This window comes from Rhincodon typus, chromosome 4, assembly GCF_021869965.1.
Source record: "Rhincodon typus isolate 14 chromosome 4, sRhiTyp1.1, whole genome shotgun sequence".
NCBI classification, from domain to species: Eukaryota; Metazoa; Chordata; class Chondrichthyes; order Orectolobiformes; family Rhincodontidae; genus Rhincodon; species Rhincodon typus.
The window spans coordinates 37,775,970-37,797,489 of record NC_063335.1 but is presented as its reverse complement, the minus strand read 5'-3'; the positions used below and the strand labels follow the sequence as shown (position 1 = coordinate 37,797,489).

The window sequence follows — 21,520 nt, the reverse complement described above, 5'->3', positions numbered from 1 at the left end:
GCCACTGTAAAAGATATTTTACCATCTTTTTAGCTAATTTTCTATCCGTTTAAACAGCAGATGACACAGTCATCAACTCTTCATTGCTATTACAAACCTGCATTTTGATTAAGTATGCCAAATGTCATGTACGGAAAAGAATGGAAACACTAAAGCCTGCCAACTTTTGATTGGCCATTAAAACCAATGATGTATGTGCCTGTCAAAAGAGAGACAATTAAATCAATATTGGAAAAAGTCGCCTCGACGGCTTGTTTCTATGTAAGAGCTGTCAGGACGAATTACCATGCACCGTCACGTTTGTGTCAGTTGTTCAGCCCCCTTTATAAAAATATTTGTTGTTTAAAGTTGCTGATATCCAATTTCCACTGGACTTAAGTCGAGGTCTTACAATGTCATCCACATTGACCCTCCTGCACTCATCATTTCCCTTTCCAACAAAACAGCGTGTGTTCTTCAAAGTATGCCCCATCTTCGGTTTATCTAACAGACCTGTTTCACAAGTTTTCTGTTCTTTTTAAGAGGTCAAAAAGAATCCAGGTTAAGCTCATTATCTAGCGATTGAATTATATAATGTGTGAGACATGTCGAACGGGGGTTTGCTGTAGAAAGATACTGAAATAGGAGGATGACGAAGCGGGGGTGATGGGAAAAAGAGGATGGGGTACAAACAAACTTAGGACAAAAAAAAAGTGGTAAGTGACCTGACTTGCAGAGTTGTCACGTCAGGAACATGTGGGTTGCTATGGTGAGTGATTTATTGATCTTTATCAGGAATGAATAGATCAAAGGCTGCCTAGATGACAGAGGATCCATCATACATCAAATTAAGAATAGCAATTCTCTGAGAAGCAGAAAGGGAGACAGAGATAGAAAACTATACCCTGTTAATTGAACCAAAACAAGTCCTTCAGAAAGGAAGCATTTTTTTAAAAATAAATCTCTATTGAGTTAATTACATGCACGATCAAGAAGAGGTTGCTGATGCCTCAGACAGTCACCATTTCTGGCGGGGGGGGGGGGCTATCAAAATGCATCTGGAGTCTACACTGGACATGTCCTCACATTCTGAAAACAGAGAGGGGATACCTTGCTTATTTTAACACATCCTCTCCAATATTATCAGCGCCTTCGAAACACCCCAGAAAATAAATGATGCCACTTGACTTTTTTTAAAAAAAGCATATGAAAATGGACTCTCAATCCTTAAATTTATATTTTAAGAAATCGAGACTAGTTTCCTGACATTCCGCAAGGTAAAATAAAAGATTTTTTTTTTGGGGGGATGTTGGAAGGAGGTCAAAATACAATTATTTGAGATCAAATCCACGACGCAGCGAAAGGAGAAAAAAACATGACGATGACAGCAATTGACAGACACCTGACAAATTACGCCACTCACATTGGAAGGAAGAATGGCCAAAATAATATTAGCCCCCTTTCCACCAGCACCCCCCCAGATTCCAGGCAGCCGAGGGTAAAGATATACCCACTCGACGGGCAAAATGAGAAAGGTGAGGGAGTGAATATAACCCCCTCCCTCTCACACACACACACCCCAAAAAAAATCAATCTCCGCGCATCCGTATCCTGCCTCTGCTACAGTCGCTGGATGGAATGCGAAACCTTCAATGCAGAAAAGTGCATGTAGTGATCGGGAGATCTTACCTGCCGAGCGCCGGGGTGCTTGTTGTTTCCTCCTCGGCATACTGCCGCTCGCTTCTGCTGCCGGCAGGAGTTTCCGGAGTTACTAGTTTGCTTCTCGGTGTTCTCATACAGACCAGAATAAGGCAGGAGGCGAAAGTCTAGTCATTGATTCTTTCTTTTCCTGAACTGTGAGTGTGTGTGGTGGGGTGGGGGGTGGGGGGCGGTGGAGGTTTGCTCTTGTTGTCAATAAGCCGCTCCGTTAAAGCTCCTCAGCCAGCAAGAGATATCAGCGAGACTGAGAAGGGTTTCAGTCACTGCCTCATATGCATGAGATAGACGGACACACACTCCAGTTACTTTGTATCACTGCCGCTTCTTGTATCTCTCTCTCACACTCTGCTCACTTTCAGCATTTACATCAATGTAGAAGGCATACAGATAACGTACATCACACACAGTTGAGTGAGAGAGCGATGAACTAGTTCCCCATAATTATTATTATCAATAGGGGGGGGGAGGTGAGGGGCGGTGGGTGAGAGTAAACTCTCGGGTGGGCTCCGGGGAAATACAGAATATCCACTAAGCAAGACACTCTTAACTGATCCACAGAGCTATCGAACAGTATTCAGTGATAAATCCTCTTCCTCTCTCCAGCACATTGCAATGTCCTCACAGTTCACTCGTTCTTTTAAAAAAAGTGTAGCAGCAGCAACAATGATGAAAAGTGAACTTATAGTTGCAATCGAAATTTGCCGGTATGTCTGCAGACAGAAGTACCGCCTGTTTTTAAATCTTTTCTCCCTCCTTTGCTAGTACCAATTCTCCAGACAGAGATTAAGCTGTTCCTCCGCCACAAGTTAACAGAAGAGGTTTTCTCTCCCCTCGTCCTCCTAATTCTCCGCGGTGTTTCCAAACTCTCAGAACGACAGCATTCCGTATTTATTTATGTCTACTTTAGAAACTTAACATTTCGGAGCAGCAGGCTTTTCGGGGAGTTTTATTGTTTAAATGTTGCACTTTCCCGGTGTTATTGGCAAGGCGGATTTACTAAGTCTAGAAGAAACTTTTCAGTCAATTTGCAGGAAGCTGGGGAGAATCTGGCGTTATCACTCGGGAGAAAGAGGCGCCAAGTGACTTAAGATCTCTCTCAATATCTTAACGTTTATTGTCTTTGTTTTCCTTTTACTTAAAAAAAGAGACAAACCCAGGACCTCACATTCCGGTTGCATTAATAGTATTGGTTTCTGGGTTTTTTTTTCCGCTCTCGGTTGGGAGTTGATGCCCGGCTCCTGTTTGATTCGTTCCACCTTTGAGGAAGTGAATGTCGCGTACGGGAAGAGGAGGGTCTGTCTCTATGTGTTTGTCTGTGTGTGTCTCCCTCTGTTTCTGTGCCGCGCACTTCTTCTGTAATGTTATTCAGTAATATTACTCCATACAATTGTATCTTCACCACCTCTACCCAACTCTCATCCTGTCTGTATAGAAGCTGTGCCTTAAATACCAGCTATAAACAATGGTTCCTTCATAATAAGACCCCTTTTTTACATAAAGAAGGCAGTTGATCAAACATAAGTTGCTCCAAACGAGAACAGAGAGAGAGAGAAAGTCTGTATTTACTGTTGGGACACTTCCTGAACTTTTGTTCCGTGTTTTGCCTCCCTCCCTACCTCCCCCTCTCTGTCTGGTGCTCTGAACCCTGTAGCTATGATCAATTTTGCTTTGGCAGGGAGGCTGCTCTCGCTCATTTGCCGGACTGCACGCTTCCAAACGCCGCCTCCGGTGCTGGCCGGTTCCTGCTCAGCCTGTCAGCTCTCGCATGGTCTCAGCGGCCAGGAGGCCTCTCGGCTCTTACCCGCGACATGAAGGGAACTCGTCGGCGCAGCGCTGAACTCAAACTTCAGGGAGGGCTTCAGTCCGCAGTCCAATCTGCCCCCAGGAGACGGCGAATTACTGGCCCGGAATCGGTGAGTCGCAGACCATCATTCACACTTCTTTCTCTCCAGAATGTTGCCTTGTTCCTGACATCGATTTTAAAGTAAAACTTTAGCTGGCGCAGAATGGTTCCTTGTCTGTTCTGTAAAACAATTTGATCCTCGAATCGATCCGCTGCTATTCCTCTCGAGTTTTCAGCTGACGGGAACAATGTTGGATTGGGGGAGGAGGGGGCTGGGGGGGGTTTGTTGGCGGGGGTGGGGGGGAGAGAATCAGACCGACCCACTTGCACTTGAGTGTTGGAAGTAGGAGCTAATACGTTCAAAACAACTTCAGGTTCCGCCCTAACATCTGTGCATTCGCCCAGGCGTCATGACCCTGCAACGCGTCCATCTATCTATCTGTCTGTCTGTCAGTCTGTCTGTCAGTCTCGGAGTGCCTGTGCGTCAGCTGCAAGAGCGGTTTACGTGGGCTCTTAAACTGACACAAATACACTCCCGCTGACTGACTGACTGACTGGGGGCAGTACATCCACACACACACACACACACACACACAGAAATGACACTGCTGCACAACTCCACGCAAAGCCTGCCCTTCAGTAACTAAAACATCGCAGGGTGGTTTCATTGCATCGTACAAGTCAGTTCCAGTAATGAGTGGGTTTTTCTTACTGTCTTTCCCCAAAATAAACATTTTAAAAAGGCGACAGGCTTTATTTGCATGTTATATATTCAGACCGTCGAAATCAATACAGAGATTTGTCATGTTTCCTTTGTCTCTAAAGAGGGTACACATTATCTTTACAAAATACCCAGTGGGATTTACATTATTTAAGGTGTTACTGTCCCTTCATAAAGAGATTGACATGAGGGTATATCTGTATCATCACTGCCTTGTAGTTCTGTGCATTATTACAATGCGATCAATTTTATAATAAACAATTCTGTTAAGCTAGCCACACTTGTATGGACCTAAACACTGTAATGCCGATGTCCTGGTGCTGTGTAATATGGAGATATAAATGCAACTCTTACATCTCCGTCTCCATCTTTGCTGGGCCGTTTTGCCCAATCTGATCAGTTGCAGTCGGACATGGCCTGGCATTCTGCCGCTGCAGAATCAGTTCAGTTTAGATTCACTTGTATTGAAATAAAGACATATTTGTTTCCAACACTACTCTTCATTATTATATAAATGCCATTTTATTCCTGCCCAGTGTTAATTCTCTTGGTCCACGACCTGCGTCTCGTTCTCTCACTGCCGCATTGTATTTTAGCCGTATTCCTATCTTGATTTTGTATTCCGAAGTTTCCTAAAACATTTGGACAGTCTTTCGAAAGAAAGTAAAGCAAACTTAAATGAAGATATGTCCAGATGTTTTAATTTTTCATCTGTATGTTTTGAGGTTAAAGTTGCATTTGGTCTCCTAATCTTGTAGTTCCGACCACTCTACATACTTCAGTTCTCCGCTCCTGTGATCAAAATACCTTTCTCCGCACACAATACTCTCCTCGCCGCTATTATACTGAATTCTTCGGAAGAGATGTCCGCTTCCAGATTCCTGGGAGGAACTTGGACAGATTTTATGTAACAGTTTCATTTTTTAAAAAAATACCAGACTTTGCTTAAATGTCACTTGGATCAAGTTATGTATTCTACCTGTGAGGATAGGTATAAGGTTAAACACGACCCTTTCTTGTTTTTTTTCGGCGCTGTTAATCAGAGAAGGGGGAAAGGGCCAGAGTTTAATATTGCTTGCCTCACGATCCAGTCGGCCTTTGTGCTGTGTTAAACTGCATTTTAAAGATGAATCTGAATTATGATTTTCATTCCATTTATAAAAGACCAGAAACTAGTTTGCATTTTATCAGTGCGGTGGATCTGCAGGTACAAACTTCCCTTGCCCTTACAAACACATCTTGGGGTTTTTGAGATAAACTTATTTTGCAGTTGACAAGGTTTTGGTTCCGAACTAAATAGCTAGGCCTTGAAACTTAACTTGCAAAAGTTTTGGGATTTTTGTTGGAAAAATAAAAATCTGATGCATCTAAAACAAAGCCCAATTCTGAGAATCGTGAGAGACAAAAAAAAGGAGTTTCAGTAATTGGGCATCAACAGTATATGTCTTTTTCATATATATTTTTTTAAATGTTGGAATTAGATACCGCACACACACTTGAGGAAAGTTGTTTCCAAACCTTGTTTTCTCTGCATTATTTCCCCGATTGCGACGTTCTTGGCCCGTTGTGCTTTTGTTCTGAAATACTGTTTTAAGTCAACAGTTTCTGGGACAACATCTGGTTTGCCGGTGCCACTCGTAACCTGATAGGAGGATGTAACTCAAGAGCAGGAAATATTTTCTTTTAGTATCCCTGAACTACTTGCTATCGGCTGTTGCAAGTTCTACCGCCTCAAAAAAAAACAGGGTCCTCTTACAGTCTTTTCAGGACCAGGCGTGGAACCGATGGGGCAACACAAAACAAATATCAGCCAAGTTGTACAATAAATGTAAGAACCAGGTTTGAAATGGCAGCCGAAAGCTGTCGCCTCCTTTATTCCCACCGATTTGCCTATGTCAATTTCAGGTCAGTTTCAGTATCTGAGGACTGTAAATTATGCGGGTTCATTTCTTTCTTCCTAAAAATAAAAAAAATACATGATTTATTTTTGAGGGAAGCAGGTGAAAATAGGGTTGAAGTGTAGTTGTAATTTAAAACATTAGGACTGTGGTCAAGGATCAAATTCGAGGCTGCTGTGCAAGAGTTCGGCTCGTTTTAACTTTACAAAACACATACACATATACTCCCATTCTCTTTCCTCCCCTCAGCCCTGGATTAAATACGGGTGACTGATCCATCAAACTGAAATGTTCCGACTGGGTTAAAAAAGAAAACGGCGACAGAAAGACCGGTTAATACGAGGGACGCGACGGTAAGGGTTATCGCAGTCAGCAAACGTGCCTCTGCGCCTTACACAGGCGGGCGGACAGGGAGGGTAATAAACTGAGACATTTCAAAACTGTCAGAAGCCCGAGGTGAAGCTTTGGCCTCAGCGATTTCATGTACAAAGTCATTCAAGTAGGATATCCACTACAGATTTAAACCTGACCAAAAGCAACATTTCAATTCCACCCCCCCCCTTATATTAGAAATGCTACTGAAGCTAAATTTAACCTCATCTGAAAAAAAAAACAAAAAGCTTTGCTCATACATTCAATGGAGACTCGTATTTTTTTTAAATTATGCGCATGCTTTACCCAAGACTTGTGAAATAAGCTTTATTTTAAAACTTGCTGTTGACCAATCAATTAAAAACTGGACTGTTACATTGCACGTGCCGTTTGTAAAATGTATCCTTTTCTAATATTAAATATTGGAGATGGTAGTGTTAAATCGTACAAAACCATAAATGGGGGTGGGGGGAGAGACAACGTTTTCTTATCCGTGACATAGTTAACCCTCAAGCTTTTGAACATCTTGTTAACATTTTTGGCTTTACTTTGGAAGATGTTCTGTACGAAAGGGTTTAACCCTTTCTGGGGTGCGATTTTATTTGTCCTATGCACCTCGGCCATGAGCACACATTAAAATGCTTTGAACTCCAGTTGTACGTTCCAACAAATTTTATATTCGTACACGTTGATAACATAAAAACTTTCCCCTTTTCCTCCACGGGTCAATAGGTTTCCAATCGCATCACGGTGTAACCCACTGAAATATTGAATGCAAAGGGTCGCTTTCAGACCACCGTCGTTTTTATTCTACAGCCCTTAACACTGAGGGACAGCATTTTCTGCTGAGTTACAGCACTAAGGTTAGGAGATGCACAGATGGGAGTTTGTATTCGCTGCAATCTTCGAATAAATATAGTGTCCGGAGGGTTTTTAATCCATTTCGAGCCAGTGTGGCCCTTAAAGGGTTAGCTGCCGCCCAATGAAATGTGAATGGTTCCAGTCACTGACCACTGTGCTATTTAATATGCACTCCTTTATTCCCGTAGCGCGCAGCGCACCTCCGCAAAGGATCTCCAGTAATGATTCTCAAACTGTACTCCCGCCAAGGATTTTTTTTTTTATTTTAGGATGTGCAGGGAGGGAGTGGGTATCGTCAGGAAACTTCCTTCTTCAACGACGATAAAGTCATGCCGAAGAACGGAATTTTAGTCATTGTCCGTGGAGTATACTCCCATCACTGGTCCGAGGTAGAGTTAGCACGCCAAGACCGTTTATGCTTCTTTGAAGCATTAAATAAACAAAAACAAAATCCCGTGTTGCTTCCCCATTCCTCGGTGAGAAAGTTGCCCCAGCATCCAAGATTGTATCGTTTTTCTTATTCTGGTCTGGCTAGTGTGCCACTGAGTGTAAACCTTGCTTTCCCCACACTCGCTGTAATTTTGTTCAATCTACAGACCTGCTCAAGTTTACCGTGGCTACACTATCGGAGAATTTAATGTCAAATCATTGAGGGACTGAGTTGCTGCGTGAGAAATACATTGAGTTGTTTTGGTTATTCGAACGTGTGCAGAAGAGTAGGACCAAAGTCTAAATATTAGTAAAACAAAACCTGTTCAGTGTCCATGTTACACACATTATGGTAAAGGTAATTTCAACGAAGTGCCAATTCATTTGTGGTTAAACTCAGAATTTCATTGGACAAAAGGTAGCCATTTTATTCCAGCTACTCTAAAACAGCTGAGTTCCATCTCCCTGCACTTCAAATTCTTTTATGACTTTTCTTTTACTTCCCTTTTGCAAACTATAATGAATCCGCTATGGCTTCTGAAACAAAAACAGAAATTGCTGGAAAAGCTGAGCAGGTCTGGCAGCATCTGTGAAGAGAAATCAGAGTTAAAGTTTCGGGTCCAGTGACCCTTCCTTGGAACTGGTTTTTATTTAGTATTTAACCCCTGTGGCTTGTGCTAGGGCATGTTTTAATTACTCTGAAAAGTCTTCAGTTTGTTCTGTGGTATCTCAAATTTAGTTAGCTATAGTTTCTTGTTTACATTATGAAAATCCCATTTGAACGCCTCTGTTAGATCATCTATAAACCTTGTCAGCCTTGGGTTAGTGATAGAACTCATGCATCTGAGCCAGAATGTCATGGATTCAAGTTGTATTCCAGAGTGCTGAGGGTTCAAATTCAGGTTGATGTTCCCAGCCCAGGACTGAGAGAGTGCTGGCTGGTAGATGTGTCTATTTTGGATTAAATGTTAACCTGAGGCCCTGTCAAGTGGTCATAAAATGTTCCATGGAGCTATTTTGAAGAAGAGTAGGGAAGTTATTCATTATTTCTTAAACAATATTTATCCCTTAACCAATATGACTAAAACAGTTTATCTAGATGTTATCACATTGTTGTTTGTCTAATCTTGCTGTGCATAAATTGGCTGTCACATTTCCTGTATCACAAGATTAACGACACCTCAAAAGTTACCTCAATTTCTGGAAAGCACTTTGGTACATCCTGAAGTTGTGAAAGGCATCGTATAATTGCAAACCATTTTTTTCCATTAGTCTTCAGAAATGAAGCAAAGTCAGTCAAATCTTCATACACAAGTGAGAATGGTCTTGATTTATTTGTTCTTTCTAACTCTTTGTTGAAAGGACTCGATTGCACACATTCAGTCAGTAAAATAGTGTGAACTTAATTTTTAAAATTGTGGTTCAAAGAAATGTTATTATTTTTAGAAAAGGAAATCATCACATATATACATCTAATGTATTTTTTAATCAATAGATCAAGACTTACTATTTATAAGGTTGTATTTCCACAGAATAGTCAATTTACTGATTATATACTTTAATTTTAACCAGCAATGATTTTTAGTCAATTAGTTCTTGAGTAAAATCATCCAAATGAAAGGAAATATTTCTAGGAAATTATTGTTTAATTTTACTTCCAATATGATAATTCTAACAATATTGAGGGATTATATTTACAAAATTCTAATAACAGATGTGTGACTCTTTCCAATCAATTGTGTATTAATTATTTGTAAAGTTGCAATATTTTCTGCATCCTACTACTGTACCATCTACCCTCCCATTACGAAGATACTAGTGAGCTGCAAGGAACGAGAAGATGGTGCATCAGAAAAAGCATGATGGGGAAATAAATGTCTTGGTAGTGGACAAACCTTTCCCATCACCTTTTATCAACAAGATTTAGTGCTTGAGATCCTAATGAGAACCGCAACATGCCGAGAGAAAAAAAGGATAATCAAACTCATCCTACAATTCTGGAACATGAGGCAATGGCTGAAAATATTCAGCCAGAGAAATAAAAAGCAATGAGCATGGCAAAGATATTGTAAATAACAGGAAAATATTATAATGATTTTCAGAGTTGCAGTTTATTTCAGAGATACGGGTGATAGGTATAAACTGTTTAATTTTGCTGTTTTGTTTATGACTTCATGTGAACTTCCAGATTTGATTACCATGTTGCTATCCAGTGCTCTTTATTTGGTATTTCGACATTCTACTTAGTTACAAAAGTACAAATAAATATTTGCTGTAGTATTTTGACGGAACTTCTCCAAATCAATACATTCTTATTGTAGTATTTTGAGGAAATAACTAATTTTACAGATTTTAAACATTTATTCAGAATATTCATTTATGAAAATCTCTTATGCTTCCTTTATAACCCAGTGAATATTATGAACAGGAATGCACTGCTCAAAATGGTGGTAGAAGCAGATTCAATAGTAATTTACAAAAAGAAAATTGGATATATGCCAGAAAAGGAAACGTTTGCAGAGCTATAGAGAAAGAATGGAAGTGAGTCTAATCATACAGTTCTTTCAAAGAGCCAGCCCAGGGATGATGAGCTGAATGGCCTCTTTCTCTGCTGTATGACTCAATGAAGCACAAGATGAAATATGATCTACTTACAAAACCATTGATACTCATATCCAATATCAGGATAGATTAGGAAAATAACTGAGTTATTTATAGCTCCATCACAGATTGATAGGTTGCTGGATCTCACCAGTGAAAAGCCACGTATTGAGTTCCTTATTTCGGTAGTTTGCAAGCAAATCAACTTTTCTCTTTCAGAAATTTAGCAAAGGTAATTTAAGCCCATTACTGAATGAACAAGCACAATTGGACCTTATTGGCCACGATGTATGCATTATTGGGGTGGGGGACCATGTTTTCTTTAAGGACAATTTAGTGTTGTTTGGTGAAGGTACTGACTGGAGGTACGATGCACAATGTGCCTACTAACCGGTCAGTGTATAACAGCCTTGATTTTGTTAGTAGTACCCGAATTAAGACTGAACAAGTTATATGCTTGTTACAATAATAACTTGCATTTATATAGCACTTTCAAGAGAGTAAGATATCACAAGGCAGCTCTCAGACAAAATTTGGCACAAAGTGCCAGGGAGATGTTAGGAAGTTATTAGAGTAATGACAGATTTGTCAAGTTGGAAGGTTTTAGGAAGCATCTTAAAGATGAATTGAGAGAGTGAAGGTTTATGGATTTGCATTTTTAAGTTGGAATCACACAGACTTGACATTACATTAAATACTTTACCGTAATTTCCCATTGGAATTTTTACTATTGACTGTATATCTAGGCAGTTTGTTTTTGTTGCTATAACCAATTTGCATAGTAGATATTATTGCCATTATTGAATCATTTATGTGAGTTTGAATTAATGAAGTACATTTTCAATTCTGATATTATAATAATAAATAATCTCTATATCAAACAAAAACCTGATCACATACATGCTTTGGATCGACAAAGAAATAACAGTTTTAATTTTACACTTCTTCAAATAGTGCATGGAGAATTGTGAGCTAAAGATTGCTTAACGTTTTCAACGGCATCATCCTCCAAAAGATTTTTAATGCAATGTGAAACAAATGTTTGTGAGTTCCATAATCTGAAGATTTAATGCTTTATTTGTTTTTTTTTTGAGGAGTACTAGTTGTGGGTTGTCTGTTCAGATTTGCAAATATACATCGTGGGCTGGATGAATAATCAGGTGGTCCAGATTCAGCCCACAGTCCTTATGTTACACAGTGCCATTGAAGAGTCTAGTGGTTTATGAATAATGAGGTGTTAAATGGACCTATTTAGACAAATAATTATCAGATTGGTATTTGAAAAGGTGAATATAAGGCCATCAATCTGTTATTTAAATGTATATTTTCTACAAGTGCGTATTAAATGGCATAATGGTATTAATATTATTCTAATATTATACACTAAACCGAAAATCTTCTATAGAAATAAATGAAATGAAAATGGCTTTCAAGGGAATAATGTCTAAATTAGATAACAATAATGTGCATTTAAATATCACCACTCACAAAGAAAAAGTCCAAACTTGCTTCCCAGTGGTGTTAGGAAAATGGGTGACAAGTCAAAAAAATGGTTAATACAAAATGTGATGGAAGAACTTGGATTTCAAAGCAGACTGGGAGTTTTAGGGAAGCTGAAGACATGACTATCATCAGTGGGATGAAGGAAGCAGGGAGGCATCAAAGCTCAGAGTTAGAGGAATACAGATTGAGGGAAGGGATCTGTGGATCTTGAGAAGGGTAACAGAAATCTTTGAGTGAACATGGTTAGAGGTTAAATGCTCAGCTCAGAGATTAACAACACTGAGGTGCTTAAGGCCTGAGACAATGTCTATTGAGGGAGTTGAAGAGATAATGGGATAGGTGACCAAATGTGACATCAAAGATGTAGTTTTAAGAAGCAAGTCAAAGGAGGAGCGGGAGATGGAGAAGTTTAGATTTACACTGAGATGTACTTATTTCGGATTTGTGTGTTTTGTTTTTGTATTTGCATGGACTTGGCTTTATTGTCAGAAAACTATGATGACAATAAAATGCTGGAATTAGTCATCTGGTCTGGCAACATCTGTGCATAGAGAAACAAATTAACATTTCAGGTTGTGACCCTTTATTAGAACTCAAATGAAGGAAATTGAAAGGTGTCTGATATTCAGTTTGTGTGTTTAGACCTACATATGTGGTGCACAGAATCAACAATGCCATTACAAGGCAAAAGTAAGCCATTATTGTGTGATTATTACGAGTGGTAAAAATCCTGATATACTCATAATGTCAATTAATCAATAAACAGAATATGTAGATCATGCTAGTTGATTTGTTCATAGAATATTATATGCAAGTACTAGCAAAGCTTTCCTTTAACATTTTAAACATGGCTCTAATAAGGCAACCACCTCTCATTTTAGTACATGAACTATGTTACCTTATCAGCTAACCAGAAACCTGAAATCAACACTCACATTTTGATGATCTCCTCTTTAAACAAATTTCAATGTTGTTTTCTTCTTGACTAGCATTTTACAAAGCCTTAAGCTGCGGCATTTTTGATGCTTTTTTGTCCAGTTTTCGGTAAATTCATAACAGTATTCCTCAAAGTATCATTAGTTATGAGTGAACATCCAATAGTATTTTCCACTGGCATTGAATCATTCCTCAGACATATTGATTCTTTCTCTAAAATTAGCAAACAACAGGAAAAACTGGCCTGAGATTGCTTTTAAAAATACCAACTGATTTATTAATCAAGATTTTGAATAATGCATGATTTCTGTAGATCAGCATTTGTTGTGAATTTGTTTACTTTGCAGCCATTGAGGAGGATTAATGAAAATAAGTTATCCCAGCATTGAAAGAATACATTTACAAAAAGGATTAGAGAAAATACAATGCAACAAGGATTTGCATTGCAACACACCTTTAAAGAGAATTCTGAAAGTTCTATTTGTGAATCAAGAGCTCCAGATAAAACTCCTAACTATGACTGAAAGAATATTCAATTCCTTTTTTAAGAATTATATATTATTGGTTCTAAAACAATGGCTACTATAATGATTTAGTACAATGTTCAAGTTCCTTTGGTACCTCCCATCTCTGCTGGCAGCAAGTTTGGCCTAAGATGGTTTGTGCTTTGCCAAAGCCATAATTTTAAAATCTCCTCCTTTCTTACAAATCCTTACATTGTCTTGTCCTTCCCTATCATTGTCACCCCGTCCAGCATTAAAAGTTATGAGATATCCTCACTCAGTGTTGTGGCATGTTTCAATATGTTAAAAACAGTTGTAAATTGCAGGAACTTGTATTGAAAGGTGAAACGAGTCTAGACAGCAACTGTCTAGTTCCCAGTGGGCACAGTCAATGCTGGCACTAATTCAGTCATCTTGGAGACTTCACAAGGACTACTGTCATGCAAAATGAAAGAAAGGTTACTGCTGTAAAAGATGGAGTTCCATCCTTATGGTTGCAATTAAAGCACATTATTGGACAGGCTAAAAAGAATTTTATTCTCTCTCTGATCACTTGAGGCACTGAGAAGTCGCGATGTTGACTTGTGTGCCCCTTCCCAATGCTTGTACCTTCCTAAGTATAAAAATCCACAAATTTTTCTTAAACTTTTAACCCAACACCACAGAGGACTGTAAATTTTGGAAGTGGCAACACACCAGGAGCTTTATTCTTAAAATAACTTGTTTCTGTTTTCTTCAGCTTGTAATTCCCGTAATCCTCATTTGAGAGTCTATTCAGGATAAAACTGAAGCGCTCACACTGAGAGTACATGCAGTGTGGACACTCTTTGCAATTGTGTGAGAGCTATTAATATTTCCAATAGTTCATGCTGATGACATTAACTGCATCTGCTTAAGGAACATTACCTTAGTTTTGGCAACCTGGAGAAATTATCCTCTGAATGGGAATACATGGATCTCAATGGAATGTGGTTATAAATGAACTGGGTTTAAACTGTCAGCTGCCAAATCCCAAAATGAGAACAACAGCTGCTTTAAAAAATGTCATAGTTGACAAATTCCCACCTTCTGCCCCCCACCCCCCCAACCCCCAAACACTTCTTGACCCTCCTGCTTACACAAGATTACTTGTTATCATATGATATATTTCAATTGGGACTAAAGGGTGCTGCAAGTCAATGGATATCTCAGTACAACTGCCAGTGCCCAGTTACCTTACTGATAGCATGGGTGCAATGGACCAGAGATGCACACTGTTATTCTTCTCCATTTTCTCCTACCCATGAAGGCTCTACAGAGGAGTTCCATTCACCAGGTTGCTTGGTAACTGGCGAAATAGGCTCAAGTTAGAGCAGACAAGTTTGAATGACTGGTGCCAACACAACCTGAAGGACAATTACTTCTCAACTCACAGCTTGCTGGTAGAAAACTGATCAAGAAAAGAACTTCCATTTCTATAGAACGTCAGGACATTCCAAAGTGCTTTACAGCCAAGAAAGTACTTTTTTTAGAATATGGCCACTGCTATCCTGCAGGAAAACCAACTTGCTCACAACAGAATTCCACAGGCATCAATGTGATATCAACCAGATCATTGGATTGTGGTTGTTGATTGAGAGATAAATATTGGCCAAGACAGCAGTTAGAATTCCGCAATTCAGGATTTGTGAGTTACTGGCAAAGCCAGGAATTATTACACAACTAATTGTCCTTGAGTATGTGGTGAGCCATTCCATCTTGTAGGTTATACCTTTTTATCATTATTTGTGATACAATTGACTGGCTTGCTAGGCTATTTCCAAAGGAAATTAAAAGTTAGTAACATTATTGTCGGGTGTAGAGCCACATATAGGATAGACTAGGTAAAGATAACAGATTTCCTTCAAAAATGAGATAACGAGAGTCCAGAGACAGTATGTTACTGTTAGGGTGAAGAGCAAGGCTGCTGGTGTAGGGAATGGTGGATGACTAGAGAAGGAAGTAAATGTCAGGTATAGAAGGCCGAAATCAAATGATTCCCTAGGAGAGTATAAAGACAGTAGCAGTATACTTAAGAGGGAAATCAGGAAGGTAAAAAGGGGACATGAGATAGCTTTGGCAAATAGGGTTAAGGAGAATCCAAAGAGATTCTACAAATATATTAAGGACAATAGGGTAACTAGGGAGAGAATAGGGCCCCTTAAAAATCAGCAAGGCCACCTATGTGTAGAACTGCAGGAGATGGGGGAGATACTAAATGAGTATTTTACATCAATGTTTCCTGTGGAGAAGGATATGGAAGATGGAGAATGTGGGGAAGTAAATAGTGACATCTTGAAAAATGTCCATATTACAGAGAAGAAGGTGCTGTACATCTTAAAATGCATAAAGGTGGATAAATCCCCAGGACCTGATCAGGTGTACCCTAGAAATCTGTTGGACTGAAGGGTTTGTTTCCGTGCTGTATATCTCTCTGACTATGACTGTAAGGACATTAGTGAATCAAACATGTTTTCATGACAATCCAGTAATGATCTGGTCACCAGTCCTGATTCCAATGTTATTGAATTAATTTAGTTCAAATTCACCAGCTGCTATGGCAGCATTTGACCTCATGTTTATGGATTGTTGGACCAGGCTTCTAGATTCCTACCCAGTAAAATTTCCACCATGTTTCCATATCTCCAATTATTGTGTTGTTGTGGAAGCAAGACCAGGCCATGAAGGGATAGAATTGGGATCCTTTTGCAGTTTGAGACAAGGATTCTGAACATGGTGGAACTGTTACAGGGACTATTGATTCACGTTAGATCTACACCATTAGTTCCTACAGACAAGAAATGCATGGGTATTAGGTATCCATAACTTCATGATCGGATCCTATCATAACACCAACCACCCCATACAGATCATAGAGAAGAAACACCAAAGGAGATCCCAGATTATTTACAGTCCAATTCAACGTAATGGCTGGAGCATGGTGTTAAATGTGACATTACATAAAACCACAGGGAAAACGGACAGTGACCAACCTTCTCTAAACCTGTGCAGTGTTGTATTGTAATGTTGAATGTTTATCTCATAGAAAAGCCAAAAGAACAATCTAAATGGGATATTACTAGTTTATAGATTGTCATGTAACTTATCAGAGGACTTTATTGAGGTCAGTTATATTTTAGTTCATTGCCCAAGGATGCAGTGATGTAACTTACCATGAAAATTTTCATGTGATGATTAATGGTAGCAAAGAAAATTGTTTTTGTCAACTTACAAAGAAAATAGTGTATCTGAAAAAGTGTCAGTCAATTTAGTACAGTTAAAATTTATAAAAATGTGGTAAATATTCATAAAACAGGATCTGAAAAATGACATGACAATTAACTGATCTTGTGATGTTTGGTTACATATTTTTCACAGGCTGAGAAATATATTATTATAATTCCAGTACTTAAACAAGATAAGTTATGTCTGTCAATGTAAATATAAAACAGTTACATTTTCCCAGAATCAGTCTTCTCGAAAGAAGTATGAATGAAGAAGGCCATTCAATCTCTTCATCATGGTTTTAATTGGAACATGATTGATCTATCCCTCAACTCCATCAACGTGCTTTCAGCAGTGAGATCATCCTACAAACCACCTTTCCAACTTAGCCCAGTCTCATGTTATCAGTCTCATGAATCTGCCCTGCTTCAACTCGAAGATCATTGTATCCTTCCCGAGATGCTATGCTGAGAACTGAAAGAAATCACTCCAGGTGGGATCAAAGTAAAGCTCTATATAAGAAAAAATAACATTCACCTTTTTGCATTTGAGTATTTTGAGAGAAAGTCTATTTGTCATTTATAATTTCTATAATTTTTGTACCTGTCCATTAGCTTTTAATAATAACTGTCCTTGGATTCCTTAGAACTCTTTGTTTCTCATGCTAATTACATGTTTATGATCAAGTTACCTGTACTTGCAAGTTTGGACAGTCTGGACTATAGAGGGCTGGATCCACCTTCAATTCTAGCTTGGCATTGGGCAAGACTTTTATCTGCTCATGTAAGTCTGCAGTTAACCCAGCTAAGTTGTTTGGGTGGTGTGGACTGAATAACATGAGCATGGCTTATTAATGTATCACCCCAGCGCTGGAGAGGATGAGGGTGTTTAAATGCTTCTGATTAATGGATCATTGGTATTATTTTCCTTTTTGCATTAAGTATCAGAATAGAGGCACAACAATAAGGAGCTGCCCCATTTGCTGATGCTTTGGTGTTTATCCTTTTTGTAAAAATAAGTGTTTCCTCAGGGTGCTCCATTTTCCCCAAGTCCAAGGAAGTGCCGTCTAGGTGGAATAGCCATGGGAAATACAGGGTGGGAGGTGGGATGCTCTTCATAGGGTTGGTATGGATTGATGGGTCAAATGGCCTGCTTCCACACTGTAGGGACTCAATGATGATATTGAAGGCCCAGATGGACACTGTCCTGGGACAGTTTCAGCATACCGGAGTCCACACACCATAGATACATACGTTCAACTTTGAAATCTGTCTGAAGTGTTTTTGGATTTATTCTTTCATGGGATTTTTTTTCTTTATTAATTCATGGGATGAGGGCATCGCTGGCTAGATCACCATTTATTGCCCATCCCTAATTGCCCAGAGAGCAGTTATGAGTCAACCACATTGCCATGGGTCTGGAGTCACAAGTAGGCCAGACCAGGTAAGGATGGCAGTTTCCTTCCCTAAAGGAGATTAATGAACCAGATGGGTTTTCCCGACAATTGGCAATGGATTCACTGTCATCATTAGACTCATCATTCAAGATGTTTATTGAATTCAAATTCCACCATGTATATATGATACACTTTGCTGCCATTGTGTCCTTGGCCCTGGTCCTGAACAAGTTATGCTATATCAGTACCTCAGTGATTTGGCAATGAAATCCATGCAAACCCATGAACTTGCTATATTTATCTTACAATAGCAATTAAACATGCTAGAAAATGTTAACAATGGTGCATCTAGGTAAAAGTGAATTTTTGCCACAGTGATCATTACTCCCAATTATTACTCCCAAACTGCATCTCTAGCTCTGAAATTTGATTTTATAAGTGTAGAGTCCCATTCCTTCAACATCTAACTGTTGGAGACATTTTAAAATGTATTTTTTTTACATCTTTATTTGTCCTTTATATTTGTCACATGCTTTCTTATCAATCACATCTTTCTTTCCCACTCCGCTGTGGTGTTAGGAAACACACTTGTCAATTAATTACTAAGTTATAGACTTTAAGTCCACCTCCAGGACTTGAGCACAAAATTTAAATTAACATTCTCAGTGGACCACTGAGGAAATACTGTATTCCCAATGGTGCAAACTTTTGGCTGAGATTTTAAACCAAGGTCCTCTCTTATCCTCTCAAAGGGCATAAAAGATCCCAAGGCACTGTTTTTGAAGAGAAGGGGAGTGTCAACTATTTAGCCAGATGTACACACATTAGCTGTTACATTTTCTGCATTACAATAGTAACTACTTCAAATGGTATTCCATTGGTTCTACAGCATTTGGAGGTGTCCAGTGATCCTGAATGGCAGTGTAATAATGCACGTTCTTTTTTTAGTTTGCTTTCTATGCATAACTTTAAATTATTTTACTGAATTAATAATTCTGATTTGTACAGGTAGAATGCTGCACTGTGTGAAGTGCTGATTCTCAGATGAGGCATTAAAGCAGCACCCTGAATGTCCTGTCAGCTGGGCATAAAACATCAAATCACTCTATTGTGAGCAAGAGCAGAGAAGCTCCTCCCAGTGTCTTGACCAATACTTACTCCTCAACCAACATTATTAAAACGGATTGGAGACCTTGGTGCGTATAAGCTGGCTGACCTGCTTTCTACATTACAACAAGTACTTCTTTGGCAATAAAGTGTTTTGAGACATCCTGAGATCTTGAAATGGATTTACTTTTTTTTATTCTTTCACAGGATCTGCTGTTGCTGATTAAACCAGCATTTGTCATCCATCACTAATTGCCCTGGAGAATGTTATGGAGAACATTCATTTCTTGAAATGCTTCAGACCATGACGTGTAGGTACTCCCATAGTACCGTTAGGAAGGGAGTTCTAGAATTTTCACCCAGCTGTAGTGAAGGATTGATGGTATCTTTCCAAGTCAGGATTGTGTGCGGCTTGCAGGGGATCTTGCTGTTGATGGCATTTCCACACATCTGTTGCCCTTGTCCTTCAAAGCAATAGAGGTTGCAGATTTGGAAGGTGCTGTCGAAGGAGCTACTGTATGGTAACTTGATGAGGTACTGTAGTACATCTTGGAAGTGGTACACATTGCTGCCACTTTGTGTCAATGTGAAGGATTGAATGTTTAAATAAGTGGATGGAATGCTGATCAAGCTGGTTGCCTTGTACTGGATCATGTAAAGCTTCATGAACGTTGTTGGAGGTGGTCTAATCCAGGCAAATGGAGAGTACTCCAGAAGGTGGTAGAGGCTGAGTCTTTAAATATATTCAAAGCTGAGTTGGGGAGATTTTTGATGGGCAAGGGAGTGAAGGTTAATGGCCTGCAAGTGGGATAGTGGAGATAAGACCATACAAAGATTAATCTTGTTTTTATCAAATGGTGGAGCAGGATTGAAGGGCCAAGTGGCCTATTCCTGTCCTATGTTCCCATGAACGTTACATTCCACTTGTCAGCCCAGATCTGGATGTTGTCCAGGTATTGCTACATACGGACACAAACTGCTTCAGTGTCAGTATGAATCCTTATATGTTTAAATGTATAAATGTCCTTCTTTCTTGACCAAAGAGGCTACATTTCCAGGCCTCAGGCTTCACGATCAAAAGAAGATTAATTGATCACCTCTGATCTCACATACAAAGCAATGGAGATGGTTTCCGTATACACATTAAAATGCTGAAGAAGTGAGAGGAGACATTGATCAGTGACATATTGATTCTGCACAAATTATTAGAGTGAATAGCAAGCCAAGATATTTGTGCAATAGCAAAATATTTTGATGGATATGAACTTCTAAGAGCAAGACTCCTCCTACTTGAGCTCCATAATATTACCTGACTCTGCCCCTGTCTCAACTTATCTGTTTCTGAAACCTTATCTGTGACTTTGTTACCTCAAGCCTTGACCTCTCTGACGCTTTTCTGGCTAGATTCTTAGTGTACATCATTCCACAAACTCAATTTCATCCAAATCAATATTGTCTGTATCTTATCATGCACCAACTCACTTTCACTTATTACCCGTGAGCATCCATGATACACTTTGGTTCCAGGACTTGTATCAGCTCAACTTTAAAATCCTCAGCATTCTTTACAACTTTCTATATGGCCTCGCACCCCCTCTATTTCTTAAGGGAACCTTCAGCCCTACAATGCTCCATAGCTCTTTTCCAACTTGGACAGTTAATTCTCTCCCGTGGACAGCTATACTGGAAACTACCTGCTCTGAAGTATCATTCCAAAAAAGTTTCTGCATCTCTACCTCTGTTTCTTTCATAAAAGTGCCCCTTAAAACCTCTGACTTTGAATAACTTTTTTTGTAAACTGCCCTAATATCCCTTTAAGTGGTTTAGTGTCAAATTTTGTCTGGTAATGCACTTGTAAGGTTTTCATGGGACATTTCTGCCCTACTAAGTTGTCCATTTGCTGTGTTGATGGGATTGAAAATACTTGAGCTTTTCTTTCTGCTGCCTTGCAGTTTGATTTTATTCTCCAACCTACATGGCACCAAGACCTGCATGTTAGAACGATGATCTCATCTTGTTAGTCCAAGAAACAGAATGGAGGCAAGCAGGTTTGTCCAAAATTGTGAAACAAATTGCCATTTAACATTCTGTTTTAAATAAAGCACTGAGCCCCTCTACATTGTTCCGTGCTATGAAACATAAAATAAATCAGTGCACGTATCATGAGACATGAATTTAAGAGTGCTTGGAAGTTTTATGCTGGATATAGAATTTCATAGGATTGCATAGTTGTTCTCAAACATTTAGGAATTACATTACAATCATTAAACTATTTGTGGGATTCTTACTGGTCCCCCAGGACATGGAACATAATGGTAGTAATGCCCACATTGACAGCTGCTGTGATGACAATCTTTACCTTCCCCCCACAAATCAGAAAACAAACCCGTCCTGTCAAGGTTAAGCAGA

At 39.2% G+C, this 21,520-nt stretch overlaps 1 protein-coding gene and 1 long non-coding RNA gene across 7 annotated transcripts in view; one reads left to right on the top strand and one right to left on the bottom strand.

The window, feature by feature from the left end:
- Nucleotides 1-1,869, bottom strand: part of tshz1 (teashirt zinc finger homeobox 1) — a 236,982-nt gene extending 235,113 nt beyond the window's left edge. For both annotated transcript variants that reach the window (XM_020526683.2, XM_048595576.1), the window contains exon 1: nucleotides 1,669-1,869. In XM_020526683.2, the coding sequence (XP_020382272.1) occupies nucleotides 1,669-1,708 (40 nt within the window). In that variant the 5' untranslated portion in view covers nucleotides 1,709-1,869. The remainder of the gene's footprint in view (nucleotides 1-1,668) is intronic.
- An 834-nt stretch (nucleotides 1,870-2,703) lies between these two features.
- LOC125482912 lies at nucleotides 2,704-21,226 on the top strand. 5 transcript variants are annotated; one of them, XR_007261903.1, is made up of 5 exons: nucleotides 2,705-3,611; nucleotides 6,410-6,513; nucleotides 16,850-17,101; nucleotides 19,013-19,200; nucleotides 19,319-21,226. It is a non-coding gene; the product is annotated as an uncharacterized LOC125482912 (long non-coding RNA). The 5 variants fall into 5 exon arrangements; XR_007261905.1 differs by lacking the exon at nucleotides 16,850-17,101 and having other exon boundaries at nucleotides 2,704-3,611; XR_007261906.1 differs by lacking the exon at nucleotides 6,410-6,513 and having other exon boundaries at nucleotides 2,707-3,611; nucleotides 16,836-17,101.
- The last annotated feature ends 294 nt before the right edge of the window (nucleotides 21,227-21,520 follow it).